Below are 17,194 nucleotides of genomic sequence, written 5' to 3'. Positions count from 1 at the left end.
GACCCTGATTCTTATAATTCGGTCTAGGAGCGCGAGGCACTGGAGGTAGCTTTACCTGTTGCTGGTTCTTTGGTATCCCCTCTTTCTGCACCTGTGGATTTAAACCATTTACAGGGGCATTACCAGCCTGCAGATGTGGACACTCGTCTCTCCAATGCCCTATCTGACCGCACCAGTGGCATGGGAACTTCTTCATAGCCTCCTCCCGACTCATTTTTACCCGGGGTTTCCCTCCTCCCCCAGCATTGGGATTTTGCGCATTATTAGCATTATTCATTTTACTTAACTGTTTTTCTTGCTGTTCAGGCAATTTCACTTGTGCCCACATCACCTTCTCCTTTAGGGCTTTCTTCTTATTTTCTATCTCATCCTCACAGTACTTGGCATACTTGAGGACATCATCTATGGGCTTGCCTTGCCAACTGATTTTATTATCTCGAATCCACTGGCATATTTCAGGCCTTAATCCTAACACGAATCTGTAACTGAAATGGGTCATGTCTTTCATGTCCACATTATCAATTCCACTGTAAGTTTTGAACACCTGCAGTAACCTTTCATAAAAGGAATGAACAGTTTCATCGCGCTCTTGGGTAGTTCTATCTATCCGGGTCCAATCAGTTTCCTTTGCGGGCACCTTTTTCTTCAGGTGTTGTATGACTTGCTCATACTTTCTCATTACTTCAGGCGAGGGAGCTCCGGTTCTAGGGTCTCTCACATATTCATCATTGGGCCAATCAATTTCAATTTTGCAATCGGTCCACAAATCTACAGGCACCACAATGTCGAAAAACCCATCCAGGTCTTTCAGAAGGCATTTCTGAACCTTTATGAAGCGTTCAACCTGTCGGTACCAGTCGACTGGTTTTTCCCGCAATTTTGGAAAGTCATTAGTAAATGACACAATGTCTTGTCGGGACCAAGGGATATGGACATATTTTCCCCCCCGGTACCTCTCTCATGGGACACAATTTTTCTGCTGGCTCTATCTCTTTCAGTAAGTATTCTGAGCCCTTTGGATTAGCCTTACTCTCTTCTTTCTTTTTCGCCCATCGGGTCTTCCATTTTTCTACATTTCCCCAATTCTGGAGGACTTTCAGTAATTCCTTTATCTGGATCTGTTTTCCTACCATGTTCATGTTCTCTAGGTCTTTGTCGGAAAAATCTGCTCTGTAAGGTTTCTTAAGGAATTTGGATCGACTAATATCGATTCCCATGTCAGTGGCTGTGTCCATCAATCTCTCATGTAGCAATCTAGTGTTTCGGGTAAGGTTTTTGCTGATAAACAGTAACTCGTCTTCACTAAAGGAGTTTAACCGGTCTAATCCTACATTACCAGCCACTAGTTCCTCTATTTCTATCCTTAGTCTATAGATTTCTAAGGGTTTTGGTTGGGGTGTGGTTTCTTTTTCCAACTCTTTGGTCCATCTGTCCAATTCCTCTGGAGATACTACTGTGGCACTCCTGACCCCAGAGGTGCTTTCAATCATTACCTCTTTTGTCCTACTCTGACTTCTTGCCCTTGGCACACTGGTTCTAGGTTCCCTTATGGGCAGATCCATTAAGACCACTGACTCACATTCGCTTTCTTGATCATCATCTATGAACGTCTCTTTTCTCGGGAGTGGAACACTAGGAGTTGGCATATTCGGGGTTATAACAGGAGTCCGTGGACTGGCCAGTCTATCCCCGTAAAGGGGATTAGCTGGACCTATAGTTACTGGGATAGTCAGTGAATCTGGATGGGGATGTATCTGGGCTATGGTCCGAATTAAATCATCTCGCTGTCTGGCTAGGGCTTCCTTCTCTCGCTCACGCAAAGCCCTTTCTGTGGAATTGTCATGCACCACTAGGGGTACCAAGGGAGGGTAAATATTTGGGGCTGTTGGAGTAACCACCCGAGGTGGGTCTTCTCCAAACGGACGGTAATTCGGGACTGTAGAACTAGGTCTGCAAAACCCGTCCCCATCACTGGTTTTACTATCTGTACCCGTTCCATCTGTTTTACTATCCCTCCGACATCTAGGATATTTAGAAAACGGGTTCGTTGAACTCAAAGGCTCTGACTCTGCAACATAGGGAGGGGGGGTTTTCATCAACAAATCTTCTAGGTGTTCATCTTCAGAGTCCCCCACGGTCATTAAGTGGTGTTTTTTTTTAGTACATTTTCCTTTCCCTTGTTCCAGTACCCCCATCATTGGAAACAACCCCTCAACCATCATATTCTGCCTCCACTGTTTCATTTTCTGCTCTTTGGTTTCTTTTGGCAATTTTGGATACCATCTACTCAAACCCTTATCCATTCTGGGCCTGTCTCTGTCCAGAGCCTCAATCTCCCATTCCTCTAGTGCCTCGTACTGTGTTAATCTGGGTCTAGGATGCAATTCATTCATCCGGTTTCTTAAGTTGAACAGGATTCTGCCATTAAAGGAACCATTAATAGGAAATGCTAGAACTCCGTCATCTGCAGTATACTTTACCCAATTTTCTAACCATACGCAAGTATGATACCCCTTATCAAACATCATGAAAGAGGCAGGAGTATCTGGTGCAGGAATGATCACACCTTCCCTAGTTCTAATGGGCTGGTCTTTCTTGAAATAATTCTTAATTTTGTCAGCAAGAGACATCTTCCTCTTAACTCCATACATTTTGTTTGGTCTACCTCGTAAAATCTGTTCCTTATAGAAGCCTAAGTGCTGTGGATTAGGTATAAACTCAGGGTACCACATACACTTTTCCAAACTATCCTCAAGCTCCTGTTGCTTAATTGTGTCTACTTTAGTGCTTCCAATGCTAGCGCGACTTTTATCTCGCAGCAACCAATTAAAACCAAGATTGCAAAACTTTTTAGCCAATGGGTGCGCGGCCTTTCACGAGACACGGTCTCACGCTCCGGCACTCACCCCTCCCTTACAATCTCAGCTTCGCTACACACCCGCTGTTCTGACCAATACCAGCGCGGCACGAAGTGACGTCCGGGCAGTCTTCCGACTGACTCCCTCCTTCACAAGGTAACGGAAACTTTGAATTTTTCCTAAAGTACGAACGTTTATTTTAGTTAACAATGTACAACATTCGCCGCTGTGTCTGAGTGTTCTAAAGAGATAGAACGTTTTCTTTTCACTGCAAGTAAACCACTTCTGTCTACTTTTCATTCACTTAGGGTAGACTTCTCTGCCTAACCTCACAAACGCGCAATATAGAACCTGCTATTCCCCTGACTCATCCACTTCTTTCCGGGATATATACTAAGTCAGGCTTTCACCAGTGGACTACCTTGCTTCTCATTCAAGCTTTGGAGACCCTATTACTCCTTCCGTATGTGACCCTTACTAGGTGATATCACCAGGGAAGTTTTATACAAGGGCTCGCTAGCTATCAATCACTCAGATACAACAAAAGATCCTAATTAGCGCTTCTGGTCTTCTCCTGACCCTGCACTAATAACTCACGACAAGCGACCTCATCAGCTAACCGGATTCTACTCACCGTTAGCTATAGACTTCCCCGGGGATTCGGACTACACTGAACACTTACAAACAATTTCTGTTAATGTAACATATAACACTTATAGCAGCAATGCAAAAATCATATATATATATCAAACCTCTTTAAAACATCCGTGCAATATTTGAAGCAATACAATCAATAAAAAGATTTTTTTTTTTAGCAGCACATTTTATTTTCACGGTTTGTTTATTAACTATCTTGTCTACCTATCTTAACTAGTCCTAACCATTTCCTCTGCTACCAGAAAATTACTGATAGAGCGCGTAGGTCACCCGGGTCATTAGATTACCAATTTCCACGCACTGGGCCCTGGCGTGCACGTAATGACAGAGTTTTGCATGAACCGGGTGAAACCTTTACCACGCTACTATGAGTAATTCGGGGGTGTCACTTACACCACTTACTATTCATGTACCTGACTTACCCCAGGCACATTACTCCTGATGAATCAGGAGCTAGCAGTGGACAGGTAACAAGATTCCTACAAGATGTAAAATACCTTTCACGATTGATACATTAATAACATTTATGTTGTAAAATGACCACAGACACCTGATGGAGTTTAAAGTTTTATATAAGAAAATTTCAGAATGAATATGCCAGAATAATGAGGCAAATGCAAATCAGTACATCGATTATCAATATTAAAGCCACAATGTAACTATGCATCAGGGCAAGTACCATTAGAGAATTTAGGGAACACTACAGAGTTTGAGTATCAGGGAACACGCTATTCAGCATAGGCTTAAACTAAGGCAAGGGACATGAGAAGGACCTAACGTGTGCACTAATATTCTTAAACCTAATCCCTAGATCTTATGCTATTCTTACTAAGTTCAAGACAATCATGCTAAAGGGAAGGGTAAAATGGAACACACTTAAATAATATGACAGTTTAATAATATCCTATAGGTAGGGAGAGAAGTGGAACATCACTAATAAACAATTGCATATAAATTGCTTTCAGAGGTGATAGAGCAATATCACAGGCAAGAGAGCTTTATTAAGAAGAGAAGGAAGAGTGATAGAAAGACATACACCCACAGTTAATAATTAGCTAAGCAAAAATGAGGACTAACCCTGGCCACGGGTCAGTTTGGAAGGACGGGGGCAAGGACCCTCAAGGATTGGAATACCAGAAAGCGAGCAGGTACAGCTCGTGGACAGTCAGGACAGGATACCCCTCAGGTTTGGATCAGGACTGGGCCCACCAAGGTACGACCAACACCCACAGCTTCGGATGCAACGCCTGCGTTACCCCCTCTCTGCAAGTAATCCGCCAATAACCCCGATTGGGTTTTCGAATTTCCCAGCAAAGTGCTCCGCCAGCACTTAAGACTATTTCCACCCCTTCTAGTTTTGTGGAAAATACGGGCAGAGTGCTCCGCAGCACTCTGTATCAATCACCTATAGAGTTCGTAGGGTCAGTGACAGGTCTGCTACTCGGACAAGTCGGACAATTTCTCCAAGCTATACTAAGCTAGTTATACTGTTTTGGGACCCCTAGACCACCCACAAATGTTGCAAGTGACAAAATTCCCACACCGGCTGAAGTGGATGTTGTTCCCTCCTGCGAAGATGGGGTTGATGGTTCATCCTGCCTTATGGGTGGGGGTAGTGACAAGCTGTTTCAGTCTGATGTTGGCAAGGTAGTCCACAAGGGTGGTGGAGTTGGGGTCATTGAGGTTGTTGAGGTGGAAGTTGAGGTCTCCGATGAATATGTAATCCATGGAGGCGATGGTGTGGGGCTCGATGAGGTCACCAATGGTAGTGATGAATGAGGTTCGAGGTCTGGGGGGTCGGGCGAGGCTGCCACATAGGGTCGTTCTGGGGCTGGTCTGGATATGGAAATGGAGGTGTTCCGGTGGTGGATGGAGAATCGCTCCTGCTGGTAGCGGAGAGTCGGAGGGAGCTCTTGTGTGCAATGGTGAGTCCTCCTGGGTGGTCCTTCCTCTGGATCTTGTATCCATCGGGGATTGGGGTTGGCCATGTCAGTGGCAGAGGTGGCATTGGTGAGAGGTCCCAGATCTCTACAGCATGTCTGTGAGGGAGCACACATTGAGGAGGATGCACCTCAGGGCTTCGGGGGTGCTGGCGTCCGGCGTGAGTGCAGCAGCTGCGGGGTTGCGGAGGATGGTGTAGGATTGTCAGCAGTGTCGGAAGGAGAACTGGCAGTGGGTGATGTTGGGCAAAGACAGCTGTTGTTTCTTCCGGGGTGAGTGCGTGGAGGTCAGCTGAGCTGTAGGGGTGGGTTGTCAGAGAACCGGGGTCCCTGGCACTGGTCATGGTCAGGTCCTGGACAGGTGCAGACCGGCTTGCCTTTGGTGCTGCCGCCATTAAATAGGGATGGGAGGGAAGCACAGCAGCGAGGCGTAAGGGGAACCAGCAGTGGAGAAGGTCCGCGGGGGCAGCAGCAGCGAGAAAAGGGTGGGACATGGGCACGGTGGACACAAAAAAGGGCACTTGTAACAAAACAGGCAAAAATAGACAGAAATACAGAAGATTACAATTAAAAGCAAAATATTAAAGGCACAATAACAAAAGACAGAAAGACAGACAAAAAAACTGAAAAACAGTCATAAACATGAAGACAGACAACAGCGGACCATCAGGTGAGCAAGTATCTCCCACCGGCAGGAGCCTGCGGGTGGAGTTGGGCTTCGAACACCTACCATACAGAGAGGTGTAGGGGCAGCAGCACAACAGCGGAGCTGCTGGGGCAGGAAGCAGAGTCTCTGACCAGGATACTTCTGAACCACCAGTGGAACCTTTTGTCTTTAGGACAGTTATCCAATTTAATAAATTGACATTAACCAAAAAGGTAGACTTTATTCATATGTTGTTTAATTTAGGTGAGGGCCTTAGCTCATGGTACTGAATGCATGGGTAAGATAACAGCAAGCATGTGAAGAAGTACTTAGTACACACTTAAGAAAAGGAGAAGTTTGTATTGAGCTGTGTGAGGAATTATAATAAAAAAACTCTGCTACAAAAATCCATTGTTTCCTGAAAGTTTGTTATAAAGTTCAAAGAAATTGTTCAATTGTTTGATTGACCTTCTCTGCTTTTGCATCTGAATGTGGATGATAACTGCTTGACTTGATTGAATCTCCAGTGGTGGTGTAAATGCTGACCAGAACCTGGAAATCAAATGTGAAACTCTGAAACATTGATTGATTTTAGCAAGGCCATGAAGTCTCGCCACCTCCTTTTGTAAGAAGAACAAAATGGCTCATCTTAGTAAATAAGTCAATAAATATCCACAGGGATGTACACCCATTGTATAAATATATCGTCCATATTGTTTGCTTCTGTGGCTATGTTTGAATTGGTATAAGAGCCAAAGAACGTCTGAGTTTCCCATGTTCAAGTTTGGCTTGAATATAAAACAATGCATATTTTCATATAACCAGTAACCATGTTCTTTGTATTAAGCCACAAAAACGAATGAGTTAAATAATCCTGTGTGTATTTGATTTTGCCCTGTATGTTATTTTCTCATGGCAAGTCTGGATGGCTTGTCATGGGAGCGTTGTGATGTCATTTGATGGTTTGTCATTGCACCTATTTATTAGGAATGAATAACCTGTCTTTTTTTAAAGTAAGTCACTCTGAGCCTGGCATGTCAGGAAAGTATCTATTACCGGAAGAACGGTTGGAGCAGGTTGTTTCAACCTCTTTTCTGAAGGACATGACAGAGCTTCAGCTTTCCAATGTCTTTTTTCAGATCTTCAAATAGCAACAATTACATCTAAAACAATCATTTGCAATGCAATCGGTCTAGCCTTTGGGACCTTATATGTATTTAGCTATCCAGCACATTAGCCTGGGTGCTGAAACATCTACTGATCTTTAACATGGAGGGAAGGTAAGCACCAAACTGCGTGACACGCCAAGTTTGGGAACACATGGAGAGAAATATTGCCTTTCAGCAGGAAATGGTATAGTCCAAAGCTTAGTTTTTAATATAAAAGCAGGGCCTTGGGTGGTCGTATCACTGAAAATACAAGATTTGAAAAATATATTATTGTCTACGGGTGCACCTAAAAATAAAATTTCTATAGACTGGAATCTAGAGATTGCTAAAGTGATTCTGGTATTTTACTGACATATGCTGGTTGTTTTCTGTCAAAAAAGTTAAATAGAGGCAGTTGCCAGAAAAATTTAAAAAAGAAAGTCCCTCAGCAGAAAGCAGTTCTGGTATTAAGCTGGTCGTGTTCTATAAAGACAGTTAAATAGAGGCAGTTGAACAGAAAAAAAGTCCATCAGAAGATGCAGACAAGTCCTCTGGCTGATCTTCCATAGCCCACAAAGTACATACACATATAAGTATATACTAAAGTATATATACTAAAGTATATACTAAATTATATACAAGAGGTCTCGAATGCTCGACCTAAAAAAGTGTTGAGCATGTCTGTGATATTTGCACAGATTTGAACATTAAATTATATTTATGGCCTGTCCAGACTGTGACCTCCAGACCTGTCACCTCCAGAAAATCACACTAGTGAACTAGTGAGTCCTAAATAGGCAATAGTTATCACTCGAAAAATTGTGTAATGTTGTTCTGTGAATGAAAGGGATTCAGAATTGTTAGAGCTGTCAACCTTGGCATGGTATTCCCACAAACGTTTTGCCTTCATTTGTCCTATTTGGCTGAATTAATTTTTTGTTGGCATTAGGACTTTGTTTACTTCACCACTGCTTATCAGTGCTAAAGTCCTTAAACTCTCCCCCGAAAACATTGGCAAAATTGGCCTACAACTAATTAGCACATTTAATTCACATGTAAGTCTCTGTTAAATGGTACTACGTGTACCCATGGCCTATAAATTAAATACTACTAGAGGCCCTGCAGCACTTATTGTGCCACCTGCTAAAGGGTGCCACCCATTTCTAAATCTTCTTTGATGACACTTATGAACAACCCCTAAGGTACTCAGGCAGGGTCTTTAAACAGTAGGACATGTGTACTTACATTTTACATGTCCTGGCAGTGGAATACTCCTAACATTCCAAATGACTAACACTGGCTTACCTTATTACATTTAGTAATTGCTAACTTTGGATTGGGAACAATTAGAGATATACAGTTTACCTATAACTAATTATACTTTAAAATTCTCTCCAATGGTGTAGTCGGATTTTAAGTCACAGTTCTGAAAATGTCACTTTTAAAAAGCTGGTAATCTTTGTCCTAACCTTCAGCCAATATCCTGAGTAACATGACTGTGAATGGCTATTCTGTTGGGGGGTTGTGTATTCCTCCCAATAGTGACACAAAGGGTGCTTAGGTGTGAACAGGATAGGTTATCTAGCCAGGGTGGCAGGAAAAGGACTGTACTCAGCCCCACATACACTTCAAAGAACCTTGCATACTCCACATACAAAGGAATCTAACACTAGGACTGCCCTCTATTTTATCACCACAGACAACTTTGAGCCTTGACAGGGGAAGTGGAGTCTTTTCCAGAACCATATGTGTGGACAGGACAGGGATCCTCCCACACAAAGGATGGCAACAGGTGTAAATATTGCACCCCCAGAACCACTCATCATTCAACTTCTGGACCTTTGAGAGACTCAGAAGAAGTACTGTCCTGCTGCTGTATGGGCTGCCATACTGCCTGAGAAAGGAAGATTGAACCTGCTCCATGAACCCAGGACTACCAAAGTGACTCCAAAGATTAGCTGACTGGCTTCCTGTGTCAGCTAAAGTGAAACATTAGGCTCCAGAGATACTGCAACTTGACTATCTGGCTGATCTCTGCTGAAGTGAGTCATAGCCTCCAGGCAGAGCCCCCAGATTCTGGGTGTGGTGCTAGAGTGGTCTCCTCCTACCAAAAACCAAAACCTAGGGCTTATAAAATTTACCAGCAAAACACTGCTCTAAGATCCGACAGAAGACCTGGACCTACCTGCAGGCCGATCCGACTAAGGTGCATTGACTGTGGGATTGACATCACCGCAACTTCTTCTACATTCTTTTCCATACCAAATTGTCTTTAGTTGGACCTCTCGATGACAGTATTTAGCCTCATGGAGCCCTCTTTGGCTACAGTCTACAGCCCCGTCCAGCCCGAGGAATCCATCCTCCAAAAGAACCTCTAAGTCTGAAGTTAGAAATCATTACCAGACTTGATGACGACTAACACCCCATCGATGATGACAACCTCCTCGGCCTGAAAACCTAGCTTTTCTTGCCTTCATTGTAGGCTTCACCGAGACTTCATACATCGGATTCATACGGAGACTTCGATGACCTCTTCCCCGCTACACCCTGCTGCCTGGCCCCGCTGAGGACTCTATCCCGTTGAGGACTCTACCATCTCTAGGAAATATTCAGAATTTATTCTTGGTGGCTGTATCTGATGTGGGCTCAAGCGGGGGCGGCCTTAACTTGTTACTTGGTTCCAGTCTAGTGCAACCAGATACCTGTGAGTGACATTTTGTACTTTTTTGTGCTATGTTTCTCTGAAATCTTTAAAAATTCATAACTCTGGATACACAAATTGTTTTGGTGTTATTTCATTTAGTAAACTTTGCTCCATTCTTCTAATCTGGTTTCTGATTTTTCTTGTGTTATTTTTTCACTTTATTACTGTTTGTGTGCTGCATAAATACTTTACACAAGGCCTCAAAGTTAAGCTTTTTTCCGGAGTTTTATATAGCGCGAATTTGACCCAAAGGTATCAGGTATCAGAGCGCTTTCTCTGCAAGTAGCATCCAAGGAGCAAGAGCTGTGCAAGTTCCATCAGAGGAATCAGGTTAAACAAGCCAGTCTCAGTTGCAGGTGAGTACATGGGAAAAGGGAACCAACCAATAGGGAAGGAGGAAGCACAAAAATGTGCTGCTAACAAGGTTGGGTGCAAACTCTGTAAATAAAGTAGCCTTCCCGTAATGAACTGCTGCTAGACACTTGATATCAACCTTTTATACTGTTGTCTTCGTTTCCCTTCCTTCCTTGACCCAGAAGTGGACGTCACCATCTTGGATTAGAAGAGGTCTGCCATTCTTGTAAGGTCAAGCTGTCATGCTACTTTGAGTTGCAAGTGGATTCAGGTGATAATTGCTAATTTTGAGGACCAAGGTTGCTATCATTTTAAACAGCTTCTAGGCCTAGTCCTACCTAGTGTTATTCACCCAACTTTAACCCTTTATTTATGAATGAAGTGAACTTTCCTTCCATTATGCCCGTGTGTCTGCTGACTGTACCGGTGAGTTCTTACAGTCTGGGGATACACAACATTGAGATAGAAACATACTTATTTAACACTTCCAGATGTCATGTCACCAGCCCAAAAATCCCAGGATGCCTGAGGCAAAGCTAACGACCTAGCATAATAATGGATCTAGAAGACTTCCAGTGATGGGGCCAGATAATATAATTTTACTAATATTGTAATTTGATAGAATTGTAAGACTGTGGCACAGCCACTCACCTGATGTCCAGGTTGTCTGCAGGAGCGATGAACTGTCCTATCTTATTCTAGAACAGCTCTCGGCACTACTGAACTCACTACAGGAGTCCTGGCAGGTGTCCCAAATGGGACAAAAAAGAGAGAACACTGCTAATCCCACAGCCTGCCCCCCTTGAGGGAATCTGTTTGCAGAATAAGGTCACTTTTTTGAGGACTTGCGTTTCTCTATAAAAAAAGAAATGCAATAGATAAATACAGAGACACTTCTGGCCCACCCAGGTTCACTTAACACAGAACATTCATAATAAGCCAGTTATGTTAATCACCTGCTTCTCAAGGGGAGCTGAGATACTCTCTTAGCCTTTGTCTGTAGGGTGCAGGAGAGTATACTCCAAATAATAGTTCTCTAAAACCAATGCTGCCAAAAAGGAGTCACTGGCCATGATTATGTGTCATCTACAGCCAGGGAAATGAATGGCACCTAGACAAGTCATTTTGCTTGCACAAAACACCCATAAACAAATATTCACATCTAGGAACAGGCCCAAAAGGCTACATAAACCAGTGTCCATACAATGTGATGATCAGAGGGTAACAGGATGCCTTCATGCACAAGGCACGGTATCAAGTTTACAATATTAGTCTTAATTTCAAAGTCACAGAAGTCGATAATGAGTTCAAACATAAAACGTCCCCAAGCGCTAAGCTGAATACAAATATGAAATTAGTTTAAACATAAAATGACTCCAAATGCTAAGCGTAATACAAATATAAAAGGATTTCAAACATAAAATGACCCCAAGCGCTAAGCGTGAAAAAATATGTAAAGACCATAGTCGTGAATCAAAAGTCACTTGGGCCAAATACCAGATTACCAATTCACATGGCAAATATGCAAGGATCAGCCTTCCGATACCAACAGAAAATGTCAAAGTCACACACCCTTTCATTTCACACCCAGCCCTAAAGCGCGCTGCACTTTGCTGTCCGATGCTGGCTGCAGTTCCAGACCGGCGTGTGTTTTTGTTCAATGGTGAGGGAGGAAATCCTGAAGTAGTGACAGAAGCAGTCTTCAGCTGAAGTGGGAACAAGGAGATTAAGCCAAGTACTGACAGGTGCGAGGCTTGGGCTTTTATAGCCAATTCAGGGGCAGTTAACCGCACATGGCTAGCCACGCCCATAAGCACGCCAGGTTCCTTGCCACGCCCATAAGCATGACAGGTGCTTAGCAACAGCACATGTCCAATAATGTGACACTGTAGCTAGCACCCAAAAGCAACAAGCATTGGCAAAACAAGCACTGGCACCAACAAATACAATGACAAGAAACAAACATTGGCAGTGGCAAGAAAAGGAAGAAACAAAACCACTTAGTGGACAAAAACATGAGCAAGCAGTGACCCTTGAGGGTGCTGATGTACCAGACAGGACGAGGAGCTCCTGACAATAATGTGGCTTGGCTAGAGTTAGTGCAACGTGTAGCCCATGTTTCGAGCTGGAATGGCTGGGCATATTCAACCACATACTGGGCTGCTGCTTTGGGAAGATGAAAAGGGCTGCAATGGAGTCTGGGTCAGAAGCAATAGCATGTCATGCTGATTTCTATGGGGAGCCCGTAGTGCTAGCGCACCGGTAAGCCAAATGTTAGAAGCCTGTTTGTGTTGTGTTACAGTTAATATATATTCCAAACTTGAAGAACCATTGTTACAGAAAGTAACTTTTAATCATCATGTGTTCCTTGAAAGCCTGATTTACCTTGCACCCTCTTGTATAAACCTAATTCTCATACACATAAATGTATACTTTCCAAGCAGTGTTTGTTTCTTTCTCCAGATCCCAAAGTCCTCATGCAGTGAAATGTGCACTGTTGGCTTCAGAAAATCCACTCGTGAGGGCCAAGGAGTCTGCTGCTATGATTGCATTCCATGCTCAGATGGAGAGATCTCCAACCAAACCGGTGAGCTTAGATGGCTTCGCCTTAGAGAGCCACCAATTGCCTCAATACATTCTCCACAATATGGTATAAATAGATATATATGGTCAGCATCTGTAATTAAACCAATAGCCAAGAGAAGGGCCTTATATATATTCCAAAGGACAGTATTTGTATATAGGAGCCACAAGAGAGGCATGTCCTGTATGTATGTATGTGGTATGTGTATACCATAAACCTAGGCAAATGGAAGTCCTATACATGGACTAAGGCAAAGATACAGTCAACAAGTAATTGGACTGGTGGCTATGTTCTCAGAGTACAGTACCATGATTTACTCGTCTATGAAGCGGTGTGGGAGAACTACAGCAATTGAAACCAATTGGATGGTCTGTTTTAAAGTAGGACTGTACAAGAGAATTCTCCATGAAATGAGAGAATCTTCAAATGTAGATCCATCAGCATAACCATTCTAAGCAGGGTACAGCAGTTGTGAGACATTGCAGCAGTAAAGACTTTAACTTCTGCAAATGTTGGGATACTATTGCACCAGACACAATTGTGCATCAGTTGCCCTTTCTAGAGTATTATAATGGGCACTTTCACTGCTACGATATGGTTGCATTTACTTCTGCTTTCCCAATGGCTGATAAAGTTAGAAATCAAAACACACTTTTCCACAAATCCCAAGGGAGGCTAGAGATTGTTGGTGGGAGGGAGGACAATGCCTCATCCTCTCTCACCAATATCTATAGTCTCTTGTTTAAGCCTCACCCAATTCTCACCCTAATGCGAGTAAGTAAATCTGTATTTGCATAATAATAAAAATCATTGCAGAAGCGGTCTGGTAAAAAGTTAAAATGTGCTTGTATAGGGGAGATAAAACACAGCTTTGAATAATACAGCAAGCCTTTTATTAAAAATGTGAGTGAGTTAAAAAACGTTAGCCCCTAAAAAGATACAGGATCGCAATAAATACGAAGTATAGTACGAGTGTTTCTTAGCAAATTGTGAAAAGGCAGACACATGAGGTAGCAAGCGGGAGGCTGATGTATGGTGCAAAATTCCCTGGCTACGTTAATAACATTCTATTAACTTGTAGTAAAAACTTTGTTGCCCTACAGGAGAGCTGGATCGAAGGGCTTTTCAGTAGTGTCATCACAGCACAGTGGCAGGATCTTATCTGGAGTGCCTGGAAGGCAGGCATAGCAATTTCCATCAGACATGATTGTCGGCAGGGGAAACATCCATTACAACACAGTCATTACATCACACTGCATTTACAACGCAACTGTTACAATGCAATTGCCTTTACATCACATGCCATTACAACGCATGCCATTGCAACGCATGCCACTACAACTTATGCCATTACAAAACATACCATTACAATGCATGACATTACTACAGATTATAAGGAAAGTAATGGTGATTTTTTAGTTTTAGGGTTGGTATGGGTTTTGGGGTAGATGGGAATAGTAATTTTTACCCCTACACCAGCCAACACTTTCCATACTGTTGCCCTCACTAGAGTGGTAATAGTAATTTTCCCCCTTCTCTCCAACACTTACCCTACTGTTGCCATCACTGGACTAGGAATAGTAATTCTTACCCCACACTATCCAACACTTACCCTACTGTTGCCCTAAAAGTATTATGCATTGTAATCTTATCCGTTGTAATGGAATGAGTTGTAATGGTAGTTTTAAAAAATGCATTATAATGGCATGCGTTGTAAAATCATGCGATGTAATGGTTGTTGCGATGTAAAAACCATGTTGTAAAAGCATGCTTTGTAATTGTTTGCGCTGTAACATCATATATTCTGAGGGCAGGGTAAATGCACAAAAAGTGTAATAAGCTTGCCTCAAAGTGACCGCATAACTGGCAATAGTGGTCCGGTCATGTTTGTTTTCAGGCTGGAACCTGGTCTTTTGATGGGAAAGGCTCCCATACGAATTAGAAGAAAGAAATGTTGGATAGTCAGAGAAATGTGACTTGTAAGGTAGGGTTGTGGGCCGCAATTGGTGTAGGTTTGGAGAAGAGTCCATCCATGCTTTGTACAAGCCATCTCTGCTTTGTCAAGTGTCCAGGATTGTAATTTAGCTGCTTTGTTGGCAATTATTTTGAATGTGGCGAAACTAATGTTTAAGTGCCAGACATTAAACAGGTTAAGGGTGGTTAGCACTTGCTTAAGCACCGTTGGCCAGTCGTTTTTGCATGTTTGCTGGTTCTTCATATCTGACCAGCACAGGGCAGCCAGGGAATCAGGTGGGGCTGATCTCAACTTCCAGCACAATTTGATAAGTATGGCCATCCTTACCGGTGATTGCTGGAATAACCTTAATTCCAATTGCGCATGTGTTTGGGAAATATGTCACGGTAGTTGAAAGATGTGTGTGAGCAGGATGAACTGAAGTTGATTTAGGATAGTTTCATTCCTTCCCTTTAGGAGTTCCGAGCCATAAGTGAGTGAAAGAGAAACTTAGCTCTTCTCACCTTAATGTACATATTTACCCTAGGGCTAAGCGATGATGAGGGAACTGAAGGAGTGAGAGCTGCAATGTGACAGTTATTTATTTCTCTTGCACTGGGTCTTGCATTTCAGACATGTTTAGAATTCAAGGAATGCGCATGGCACAGACCTTGCACAATCCTGGAACCATGAAGCAGCCAAAAGAAGATATGGCCCTTTTTATTGTTCAATTTCCTTGTATAATGTATCAAGCACTTTTATACATACACCAACCTACAACCAGTGGTCAGTGGGGAATGGCAATCACCAAGATTGTTTAAATTATGCTCACAACTCTAGTACAGGAGGCCAAGGGACCTTTTGAACCTGGAAGGGTGGGGAGATCCTTTCATATCTGAAATGATGAGGGGATAGTACTCCCCTGAAATAATACATTAACCTGTAAGGTATCCCCCTGCTTAAAAAGACAGTTGTCATGAAGAGGGGAAAAGTGTGTGGTAATGTGCCATGCCTATACACCACCTCAATAGGAGGTGGGATAAAGGGAGACAATATTTTTTATAAGTAACTCTCACCCACTCTAGTAGTGGAATGCTTCATCATGTTCACCCTGACCCGTAAATGTCAGGGCGGGCTTGACTGTATTCCATTGAGTTCTTTGGGGGTGGGGGATGTAGTAACAAATAAAATTCCTCATTCAACCCCAAGGTTCCCTTTTATTAATGGGGAGGATTTGAAAGATTCAGTATATTGTGAACCTATGACCCTTAAAATTCCAATATGTTTCTGCCCTAGACTATTGGCATTCGTCAGGGCGGATTTGTTTTTCTAATATTACCCCAATTCCATAATTTATGTCCTATGCAAACTGTGTGGCATGCATACCTAGTTGTGGGTAAATTTTACCCTTCAGGGTGTGTAGTGGTAGACCCTGTAGTCAAGCCATTTGCTTTGTTTTATCTGCCTAATAATTGCAACTTATTCTTTCTATGCAAGATTATGATTGTGTCACTGAATGTATTGAAAACTCTATTTGTAGTTCCTTCTGTTCACCATGGAAACAACCAATCCACCTAAATACTTTATTTGGCTCTCGTCAGCCATAAAAGTTTGTAGCTGCACACATTGCAATACACATAAATAAAACGTACATTAAAAATAGATACACCAGTCTAAAATTCATAAAAGGGACGACAACAATAAAACTTCAGGTTCTTAGCGCAGACCTTGGGCATGCATAAGTAAGCAACAAAATGGGTAATATCTGTTTCCATGATTCCCTTTAAGAACCACGAGTCTCCTGAGGCGGAAGCCGGGAGTGAGCTTGTCATTGAACCCTTTTAAAATCTTTGTTGTGTGATACTTTGTGTATTTTTAATAATCACTCACCTCTTAGCTCACGAACAGCGGATTTAGCGCTGCAACGCTTGATACTCTCACATCGCCATTCCCGAGGGCGAGGCGCGACGTAAGACACGCCCACCTCACCTGGCCACGCCCCCTGATACGGGTATAAATAGTGCGCGCAGCTGGAAAGCGCGACACTAAGAACCACGAGTCTCCTGAGGCGGAAGCCGGGAGTGAGCTTGTCATTGAACCCTTTTAAAATCTTTGTTGTGTGATACTTTGTGTATTTTTAATAATCACTCACCTCTTAGCTCACGAACAGCGGATTTAGCGCTGCAACGCTTGATACTCTCACATCGCCATTCCCGAGGGCGAGGCGCGACGTAAGACACGCCCACCTCACCTGGCCACGCCCCCTGATACGGGTATAAATAGTGCGCGCAGCTGGAAAGCGCGACACTAAGAACCACGAGTCTCCTGAGGCGGAAGCCGGGAGTGAGC

At 43.1% G+C, this 17,194-nt stretch overlaps 1 protein-coding gene across 1 annotated transcript in view; it reads left to right on the top strand.

Moving 5' to 3' along the window:
• LOC147678075 (vomeronasal type-2 receptor 26-like) overlaps positions 1 to 17,194 on the top strand; it is a 66,896-nt gene that overhangs the window by 30,210 nt on the left and 19,492 nt on the right. The window contains exon 2 of the mRNA XM_086945621.1: positions 12,771 to 12,894. Coding sequence (XP_086801747.1) covers positions 12,771 to 12,894 — 124 coding nt within the window. The remainder of the gene's footprint in view (positions 1 to 12,770; positions 12,895 to 17,194) is intronic.

The sequence above is a fragment of the Lissotriton vulgaris genome, chromosome 12 (genome assembly GCF_964263255.1).
Source record: "Lissotriton vulgaris chromosome 12, aLisVul1.2, whole genome shotgun sequence".
NCBI classification, from domain to species: domain Eukaryota; kingdom Metazoa; phylum Chordata; class Amphibia; order Caudata; family Salamandridae; genus Lissotriton; species Lissotriton vulgaris.
This window is presented reverse-complemented; position numbering and strand designations above follow the sequence as displayed.